General features: G+C 53.9%; 1 protein-coding gene across 1 annotated transcript in view; it reads right to left on the reverse strand.

The window, feature by feature from the left end:
* Positions 1–183: 183 nt before the first annotated feature.
* EAH_00038390 (hypothetical protein, conserved) overlaps positions 184–10000 on the reverse strand; it is a gene marked incomplete at both ends in the record, with an annotated part of 12618 nt that continues 2801 nt past the window's right edge. The window contains 8 exons of the mRNA XM_013395462.1: positions 184–642; positions 907–1133; positions 1453–2881; positions 3122–3189; positions 3463–4956; positions 5124–7403; positions 9024–9257; positions 9619–10000. The exon at positions 9619–10000 is cut by the window's right edge and continues 981 nt beyond it. Coding sequence (XP_013250916.1) covers positions 184–642; positions 907–1133; positions 1453–2881; positions 3122–3189; positions 3463–4956; positions 5124–7403; positions 9024–9257; positions 9619–10000 — 6573 coding nt within the window. The remainder of the gene's footprint in view (positions 643–906; positions 1134–1452; positions 2882–3121; positions 3190–3462; positions 4957–5123; positions 7404–9023; positions 9258–9618) is intronic.

A 10000-nucleotide genomic window follows, 5' to 3' on the forward strand; every position in this document is an offset into this window, starting at 1 on the left:
TATATATATATATATAAAGACAGCCACAAGGCCTGATGGGAGACAGCAGTGAGTGCAGCAGCCTTATAGAAGCAAAGGAGACAGAAGAAGAGACAGTGAAAGAAGAGGAGGAGATAAAAGGAGACGAAAGCACACAAAAGGAGACAGATAAGTTTTTGGTTGTCTGTATGTTGATATCCGCACCTCTTAGAAAAGGGACACTCACAAGCTGCCTGCAGCAGCCTCTCTTCCATGAGCCCGGCTTCCTGCCGTGGCCCCTCTCCCTGCTGCTGCTGCCGCTGCTGCTGCTGCTGCTGGTTATTGTCTAGTTGACATTGTTGCTGCTGCTGCGCCTGTGGGGCCCACAAGCCCTCGCAAAGGCTCGCGATAACTGTGCCGTCCATACACCGCAGCGCTAAAGCATCTTTAGTTGCATGCGGGGAAACAACACTTCTGCTGCTGCTGCTGCTGCTGCTGCTGCTGCTGTTCTTGCTGCTGCTGAGGTTGAGGAGCAACGCCTGTAGATACACCCAAATGTGCTGCTCCCGCTGCAGCACTGCAGTGCCGCAAGGCATTCCCTCTGCAGCACCTGGCAGCCGCTGCAGCAGCGCGAAGGGAAGGGCCGTGTGTCTGCTGGCCCACTGAGCAAGCCTTTCCAGTCGCCTGCAGCACCAGCAGCAACCACAACAACAGCAGCAGCAACCGCAACAGCAGCAGCAGCAGCAGCAGCAGTAGCGGCAGCATGAGGGTTCAACCTAATGCTGCACAGATGATCTGCAGTTCAAGTGCCTGTGATGGCTAATATCGTATTTTGAGCTGTTGCTGCTGCTAGTGCTGCTGTGGGTGTTGTTGCTGTTGCTGCAGCTGCTAGTGCTGCTATAGGTACTGTTGCTGCTGTTGCTGCTGCCCCTGCTGCTGCCCACGTACCACTGAGGCACAGCCTTTGCTGTTTTAAAAGCAATCATCCATTCAGACATAAACGCGCTCTCCAGCGTCGCCGCAGAGGGCCACCAGCAAAGAGGCTTAGGCCGGCTTGCTGCTGCTGCTGCTGCTGCAGCAGCTGCTGCTGCTGCTGGGCTACTGGGGCCTAGCAGCAACTCCTTGTACAGCTCCCGCACAGCTCGCCGTCCCGTTGCTCCAGGACGCAACAGTAGCTGAAGCACACAGCAGCAACAGCAACTGCAGCAGTTGAAGCAGCAGCAGCAGCAGTAGCAGTATCTGCAGCAGCGCCAGCATCAGCAGCGCAACATATACCCTAACCCTGTTTGTAAATTCTCAACGAGGTGCTACAGCAGCAGCAGCGACAGCAGCAGCACAACAGGAAGCAAGATAAGCAGGTCGGCTGCAACTCTATACGTTGGGTTGCATTAACAAGATGATAGGAGAAGAGAGAAGAGCATCTGCTGCTGCTGCTGCTGCTGCAACTCAGCAGCATTTAGAATGCCTAAAGAGACACAAATGATGCTAACAGACCTGCGTGTACACCGCAAGAAAGAAGGGATTGGAGGGGAAGCGCCGCAGCATGAACTCCACAGCCTGTAGCAGTTTTGCTTCGTCTTCTTCAGCAGCAGCAGCCCCACAAGCACTTGCTGCAGCTGCTGCTCCTCCTCCTGTTGCTGCTGCTCCTGCTGCTGCTCCTGCTGCTGCTCCGGGGACGCTTACAGACAGCAGCAAAACCAATATAAACGACAAGGCCAGCTCCTCACACCTTGCTGCCTCGCTGCTGCTGCAGAGCCCGCAGCGGTCAAGTGGATTTGCTGCATTGCTGCTGCTGCTGCTGCTGCTGTTCTCCATGTTGCTGCTGCTGTTGCTCTTGCTGCTGCTGCTGCTGCCTGAAGCTGCCTCGGAGGAGCACCCGCAGCAGGCGGAGCAACAGGAGTTACCGCCAGCTGCTGCTGCAGCACTAGCAGCACTAGCAGCAGCAACAGCAGCACGGTGTTGCTCAAACAAGCCCCAAATAGCAGCAACCGAAGGAGACACGGCAGCATGCAGCAGCAGCGCTAAGAAGAGGTTAGCCCAGGGAGAAGACGTCAGCAGCGGGAAGGCACTGGCGTTTGCAGCAGCAACTGCAGCAGCACCAGCAGCAGCAATCCGTGCGCGCTGCAGCAGCACGGCGCAGCAAGCAGCAACATGAGACCGAGCAAACGGGAAGGAGCCTGTCTCTGTCTCCCCCTCTGCTTCCATAGAGCCCGCCACTTCCTGCTGCTGCTGCTGCTGCTCTTGTTGTTGTTGCTGCTGCTTCTGCAGCACACCAGGAGAGGCTGGGTTCAAGGAAGCAAAGGAGCGATCAGCAGAACACACAGCCACATGCATCGCTGCTGCTGCAACTCCCCATCCCTCAAAGGGCAGCAGAACTCCCACCCGCGGCTGCTGCTGCTGCTGCTGCTGCTGCTGCTGAGGAGGCACGCCCCCGATGCCCCCCATCCAACATGCCCAGGGCCAGCCGAAGCAAAACAGCGGCGGTAGAGCCCCAGCTGTTTGCTGCTGTTGTCCTTCCTGCATGCATTGCGTACGCGCATCTGCTGCAGCAGCAGCAGCACCGTCTGCTGCAGCAGCTTTGGCAGCAGCAGCATCCGCTGCAGCAACCTCTGCAGCAGCAGCCTCTGCAGCAGCAGCAGTCGTCAGCTCAAGGAAGGCCCAGGAGGCCGCCAGCGGCGCATGAGCTGCAAAGGCGCTGCAGCAAGTCAGCAGCACCTTTCTTCCCTGCAGCAGCAGGGCCTGTGGGGAGCTCTTCTTCTTCCCAGTGTTGCTGCTGCTGTTGCTGTTGCTGTTGTTGCTGTTGCTGCTGTTGCTGCTCGAGCCAGATGTGTCTGCTGCTGCTGCTTGGAGGAAGAGGGACGAAGCAAAGGTGAGCCACAAGGCCGGCTCTGCTTCGTTTCGCTTAAGCACCAGCCGGAAGATCCTGCAGCAGCAGCAGCAACAGCAGCAGCAACAGCAGCAGCAGCAACAAGCAGCAACATCAGCAGCAGCAGCAAGAGCGGCGGGACGCATAGCAGCAGCAGCAGCATGCAATGAGGCATAAAAGGAGTGAACATACACCTGAGCAGTCAACCTGGAACGGTACCAATCGACTTGCTGCAACAGTAGCAGCAACAACAGCAACAGGAGCAGCAGCAGCAGCAGCAGCAGCAGCAAAACCTACTTAGAAGACGGGCAGAGACACAGGGCGCAATACAGCAGCAAACGGTCATCGGGGAATGCCAGAAGGGCCTGCAAAGGAGACAGCGAGACACAGACACAGCCAACCTAAGTCTGCTGCTGCTGCAGTTGCTGAGCGCTTGAAGTTGCTGCTGCTGCTGCTGGTGCTGATGCTGCGGGTGTTGCAGCTGCTGCAGGGCATCACGCCAATTGTGATGCCTTCATCCCCGTTCGCCTAGGCAACGCTCCTGCACCAACAGCAGCAGCAGCAGCGGCAGCAGCAGCAGAGGCAGCAGCAGCAGCAACAACAGCAGCAACATCGTATTCGCTGCAAAGGCTGCCTACCTGAGAGCAGATTAGGGCCGCTAAGGCCTGCGGTGTAGTGGCGTCTCCAAGGAGTGCAGCAAAAGACAACTCGGATTCGGATTGCTGCTGTTGCTCCTGCTGCTGCTGTTGCTGGTGCTGCTGCGGCTGCTGCTGCTGGCAACGCAGCACCGCTCGCCGCAGCCGCCGCTGGGCTAACAGCCACTGCGTTGCTGCTCGTGTCTGCTGCTGCAGCATCGGGGCCTCATCAGAAGACAGCAAAGAAGAGACAGGCCAGAAGAAGGAAAAGGGGACAGCACCGTTGTTACTGTTGTTGCTCCTGCTGCTGCTGTTGCAGCAGGTGCTGCTGCTGCTGTTGCTGTTGTTGCTACCTGTCCACACGGCTTCGGATGAAAAGGCAGTATGCTGCTGCTGCTGTTGCTGCTGCTCGAGCTGCTGCATCTGCTGTTGCTGCCGCAACTGAAGCACAAGATACCTGAGCCTTGCTGCATCTGCTGCTGCTGCTGCTGCAGTGTCTCCTCGCAGCATGCGCGGATGATGCGAAGGAAGCCTGTGCAGTGTGGGGGAGCAGAGACTGTCAAGGACCCCAAGGACAAGCCCATATGCTGCTGCTGCTGCTGCTGTTGCATGCATTGTTCTCGGTGCCGCTTCACTTGGAGTGGGCGGCATGCCGTAGGCGCTGCTGCTGCTGCTGGTATTGCTGCTGCTGCCGAGGGCCTTCGTTCTGCTGCAGCAGCACATACCCGCAGCAGCAGCAGATAAAACGCTGTCAGCAGCAGAAAGTAAAGGCTGCAGCACTTGCCACTGCTTCGCTTGCTGCATACGGTCTCCAGCGACGCAGTAAGGAGAGGGAAGCCTGAGGTCTGCTGCTGCTGCTGCTGCTGCTGCATTCCTTGCCTCCACAGCGCTCTTCGTTGCTGCCTGTGCTGCTGCAGCTGCTGCCTCTGCAGCACGCCGCATTGCGTCCATAGCAGCAAACGAAGGACCAGCTGCTGCTGCTTCTGCTGCTGCACTTGCTGCTGCTGCAGCTTCTCCTACTTTGGCTGCATCCGCTGCTGCTACAATGGCTGCTTCCGCTGCTATCTTGCCAGCAGCAGCAGCCTCGGCAGCTGCTGCTGCTTCTGTAGACGCTGCTGCTGCTGCTGCTGCCTCCGACCCCACAGGGCCTCCAGCAGCAGCTCTCCAGCCGAACTGGGAGGCCCCGAAGTCTGCAGCACAGTAGGCGGCAAAGCCCCCCACTTCATCAGAGGCTCTGCTGCTGCTGCTGCTGCTGCTGCTGCCAAGACTCTCAGCTGCTGCGCATCCTGCGTGGCACTGCAGCAGCAGCTGCTGCAGGTCCTTTTGAGCTCCCCGCGAAGCCACAACGCTGCTATCAACAGTTTCGCAGAGCTGTACGTACACCGTCGTAGCCGGGCTGGTGCCTACCTGCTGCTGCTGCTGCTGCTGCTGCTGCAGTCGGCAGCCGATCTCCCCCGCACGTCTGCAGCAATTGCTGCTCATGCCCATCCATATTTGCTGCACACAACGAAGCGCAGCAGCAGCACACAAATAACAATCGCATGCAGCCGCGGAAACAACAAAACCGACACAGCAGCAGCAGCAGCAGCAGCAGCAGCAGCAAAAACGGCGACAGCAGCAAATTCTCTATTAAAACAGTGGCGCAGTCGCTAGCGTCATCCTACCTTTAACTGCTCCAATGGGGAAAGCCTTTTCTGCTGTTGCTGCTGCTGCTGCTGCTGTTGGGCATGCAGCAGCGCCAGGTGAACGACAGCCTGAGCTGCAGCAGCAGCAACAGCAACGCGGCCCGCCTTCGCTTCGAGAGGAAGAAAGAAATCAAAGAGAACTTGATGCAGCAACGAGAGACACGTCCTGTAGTTGCTTGCTGCTGTTGTTGTTGCTGCTGCTGCTGCTGCGGGTGCTGCTGCTGCTGCTGCTGCAGGCGAGATGGTTTCAGTTGCTGCATGCAGCAAATCGTTAAACAGCTGCCGCATAGATATCTCTGATTGCTGTGGGGAGACAGCAGCAGCGCTGCAGAGACACCGAGCAAGTCTCAGTGCAGTTTGGGTGCTGGCGTCGCTGCTGCTGCTGCTGCTGCTGCTGCTGCTGCTGCTGGAGTTCAGCGAGGCCATCAGCTTCCCCACTAAGGCCGCCGTGCTACGCCACGCAGGCGCTGCTAAAGGGGCCCCTGTTTGCTGCAGCAGCAGCAGCCGCCTCAGTACAACCAGAGACGGCTCTGCTGCTGCTGCTGCTGAGGCTGGTGATGCTGCTGCTGTTGCTGCTGCTGCTGCATTTGTCTCGCGGCCGCATGCCACGTCAAGGACGTCCTGCTGCCGCAGCAGCACCTGTTCTGAGGTCACCTCTGACAGCAGCAGCTGCTGCTGCTGCTGCAGCAGCTGCTGCTGAAGCGCCACCAGCTGCACCCACAGATCCAAGTCTCGAGGCTTTTGTCTACACAGCAGCAGCAGTTTGTCTTGCTGCTGCAGCAGCAAGAGTTCTTCTTGCTGCTGCTGGATATTTCTTTTCTCTTCTCTTTCTTTTGTTGCTACGCCTGTGTCTTCGCCGTCGCTGCTGCTGCTGCTGCTCCCGCTTGCTGCTGCCGCTGCTGTCGGGTCATGTGCAGCAGCAGAAAACAGCAGCGGCTTCTCAAGCCCATCGATATCGACAGCAAATTGATGCTCGTGCTGCAGGGGCCCCCCTCCCCCAGCAGCAATAGCTGCTGCAGCAGCAGCTGCTGCTGCAGCTGCTGTTGCTTTCCTCCTCCTCCGCCTCTCCACAGGGAAGGACGTTGCAGCTCCAGTATCCGCTGCTGCTGCACTGCTGCTGCTGCTGCTGCTGCTGCTGCTGGCATCTGCCTGTTGCTGCTTGGTGGAGCCGGCGCCTCTCTCGCTTCTCTGTCTATGTTTAGAGTGCAGCAGAAGCCCCTCAGCAGCAGTTGCTGCTGTTTGCATGCGTTTTGTGCTCCAAATAGTTTGGGGCTTCTCAGAGCCTTCCTCTAACTTACGAAGAACATCGGGAGATATATAAGGCCCACCTCGAGCAGCAGCAGCAGCATGCGGCCACCTGCTGCTGCTGCTGATGCTGCTGATGGCGCTGCTACTGCTGCTGCTGACGGCGCAGCTGCTGCTGCTGCTGCTGCTGCTGCTACTGCTGCTGCTGCTGGGCGAGGGAGGGTCGATGATGACAACACTGTCATCGGAGCTATTGCTGCTGCTGCTGCGGCGGCGGCGGCTGGAATAGGGGCTTGCTGCTGCTGCTGCTGCAGGCAGCACGAGTTGCTGCTGCTGCGTTTGCTGCTGTCGCTGCCGTCTGCGCTTGTCCTTATAGATTCTGTACGTTGCTTCACCATCATGCGTCTGCTGCTGCTGCTCTAGCTGCTGCTGCTGCTGCTGCTGCAGCTTAAACTGCCGACGGTGCTCCCTCTCGTCTCTCTCTAGATTTACCTCTCCTCTAACAAGTTCTGCTTCTTGTATTCTTACTGCTTCTTTTGCTGCTGCTTCTGCTTCAAGCTCCAGCAGCAGCTGAGGCTTCTGCTGCTGCAGTAGCTTCTGCTGCTGCTGCAGCAGATCCCTAGATAAACCCAGCTGCTGCAGCACCTCATCCGGCCTGTACGATGTGCCGCACGACAGTGCAGCGACATTCTGCTGCTGCTGCTGCTGCTGCTCTTCTTGCTGCTGCAGCAACTCATCCTCTAAATATTCAGGGAAAAGTGCAGCTTTCTTTTGCTGCTTCATTTGGCGCCGCGGTGTACAGACAGCTGTGGTAAATTCTGCTGCTGCTGCTGCTGTTGCTGCTGCTGCTGTTGCTGCTGCTGCTGCTGAAGGGGTGGGGCACGCAAGCCTTATTTTGCAGGTGCTGCTGCTGTTGCAGTAGCTCTCGCTGTAGCTGTCACTTGTGTAGTGCGCAGCGGTGGGAGCAACAGCAGCCCTTGCTGCTGCTGCTGCTGCTGCTGCCGCTGCCGCTCGCTGCACATTTACAGTTACGAGGAGAAGCGGCGAGTCAGCGCAGCAGCAGCTGCTGCTGCTGCAGTTGTGGTAGCCTCAGAATGAGCAGAAGCAGAGGAAGAAGCAACAGCAGCAGGAGCAGCAGCAGCAACAGCAGCAACAGTAACTTCAGCAGCAAAAGGTAAAGCCCCTACCATCTCCTGCTGCGCCTCCTTCCCTTTTAAGCCCCTAAAAACAACCGAAATAACAATTAAAATAATAAAAATAATTAATATTAACTCTAATATTTCTCTTTTATATTCTATGAGGCTTCAATTCCAATTCAAACGTGTAGGGGGGCCCCCAGGGGCCCCCGGGGGCCCCCAGTAAGAGGGGCCCCCCTTCAAAATTTTTTTGCTGTTTTGTTCGAGTAGTATGAGGAATATATAAATTTGTTTATATATTGAATAATATGTAATATATAAATTTATTTAGTTATGTGTTTGCGAGTTTAATCAGAGATGTTTACCCTCTCTCCCTCCTACGTCAATAGCTACAACTAAGTAGTATATATTATATATACATAATATATATCTATATGTATTATATATATAATATATATGATTATATATGTATGTGTATATATAATATATATGACTAGATATATGTGGATGTATATATATATATATATACATATATATACATATATGCATGCATACAGATATACCTATATATATATATATATATATATATACATGTCCTGAACTAATCTAAAGAGACTTTACTTCAGGTTGCATGCAGTATTATCACAAAGCGTAAGGAGAGCGAGGTAAAAGTAAAGAAATTAATTTTTATAAAATATATTTCTTTATACGAGGATCTGCTGTACATTGTAAATACGCAGAGAAGTGCACGTAAAATATAACACAGTAATATCTATTTATAATGCTATTTCTTTATTTATATTTGTTTATCTTCTATTGAATAAAAAAAAGAGTTCATCAAACAAAATACCCCCTGAAGTGTATATACACCCCACAGGAGAGACACCTCAAAAGGAGACAATACCCCACACCCACATATTCTGTCTCCTTTGCCCTTTCTCCTTCTCTCTTCTTTTCAACAGCAGCAGCAACAATAATAATAATATTATCATAATAATAAATTATTATAATATTATTATTATTACTACTAATAATAATAACCCCCAAAAGAGAATAAAAATACACAACTAATCAAATAAAAGAAACACACACGAAAAAATAAGGGTTTATATAATAGCACATACATATCAATATATATATATATATATATATATATATATATGTATATATATACATATATATATATATATATATAGTTACGCGGGTATAAAAGACTTTAAGAAAACCCCCAAAGGGGCCCTGTTGAGGTTTTCTTGAAGTCTTTTAAAGCGATATTAAACTCCGAGGAGATGCATATTTATAATAAACACATAAATAGAGTAAGCACGCCTTCTATAAAAGGGGTAGAGACCCCACATAAGACCCTAAAAGGGTTGGAGACAGTTGCTGCATGTTGAGTGCGTGGGTTGGGGGCCCCCTTGGGGCCCCCGGATGTTAGAAAGAAGAAGAGAGACATTAAATTAAATATTATTTACTTATTCTCCGGGGGATCGCTAACCCGAAGCACAAGGTCAAGGACATATGGTGGAGGCACAATCATAAACACATCACCACCAACCTGAGGGGTAGTAGAGGGGCCCCCAGGGGCCCCCGGGGCCCCAGGGGGTTCTTGGGGGCCCCCCCTAGGGGCCCCTGGGGCCCCAAGGGGCCCCTGGGGGCCCCCCCCAGGCGTCTTGGAAGAAGAGACCCTCACGGGGGTCCCTGCAAGAGACACAGCAAACTTCGCCATCTCCTGCAAATGCAAAACAAACAAAGAAATGCATGCACGTCAAAGCCCCGGGTATCTACAGAGAATCTGAGGTGTACATACACCGCAAATTAGAAGTATAAAGACAACACAAAATGAGGAAACAGACTCAGGTGTACATACAGCTGAGCTATGATATGTCTTCTTCCTTCTTAGGGCCCCCCCCAAACACTGTGGGGCTAGGGAAGGCCCCTAAAAAAGAAGAAGACATTGGCGCATGCATGCATGCATGCATGCATGCAGTGAAGGCTACCTGGGGTGTCTTTAAAGGCCCGTCTGCTGGTTTGTTGCGGAGGAGACAGATGCCTGCTCCTGTCTCTTCATCAAATGCTAAAACCAGCCCCACCTCTCTCCACGAGGGCTCTGCTGTAGATGTCCCCGGGTGCTCTTGTCTATACACCCGAGACCCTGGGCCTATAGTTTGTTCATTAGGGGCCCCAGGGGCCCCCTCCATCTGTTTGGGGCCCCCCGTCTCCCCCTCTGTCTCTGCAGCTTGAGGAGACAACCCAGCAGCAGCAGGGACACCTAAAGTAAATGAAGCTCTTGCTGCTGCTGCTGTTAAAGCCTCCAACCACCAACTAACAACACGAGCAGGGAGAGAGCTATCAAGAGAAGGAAGAGAGTATAAAGAAGAGGGTTGCACCCTTGCGGGGGCCTCCATTGGCCAGGGGGGGCCCCTAAGAAGGAGACCTAGTCTTCTATATGCAGACAGCTGATGCAGCATTCTT

The sequence above is a fragment of the Eimeria acervulina genome, genomic scaffold (assembly GCF_000499425.1).
Source record: "Eimeria acervulina Houghton genomic scaffold, Eah_scaff435, whole genome shotgun sequence".
Lineage (NCBI taxonomy): Eukaryota > Apicomplexa > Conoidasida > Eucoccidiorida > Eimeriidae > Eimeria > Eimeria acervulina.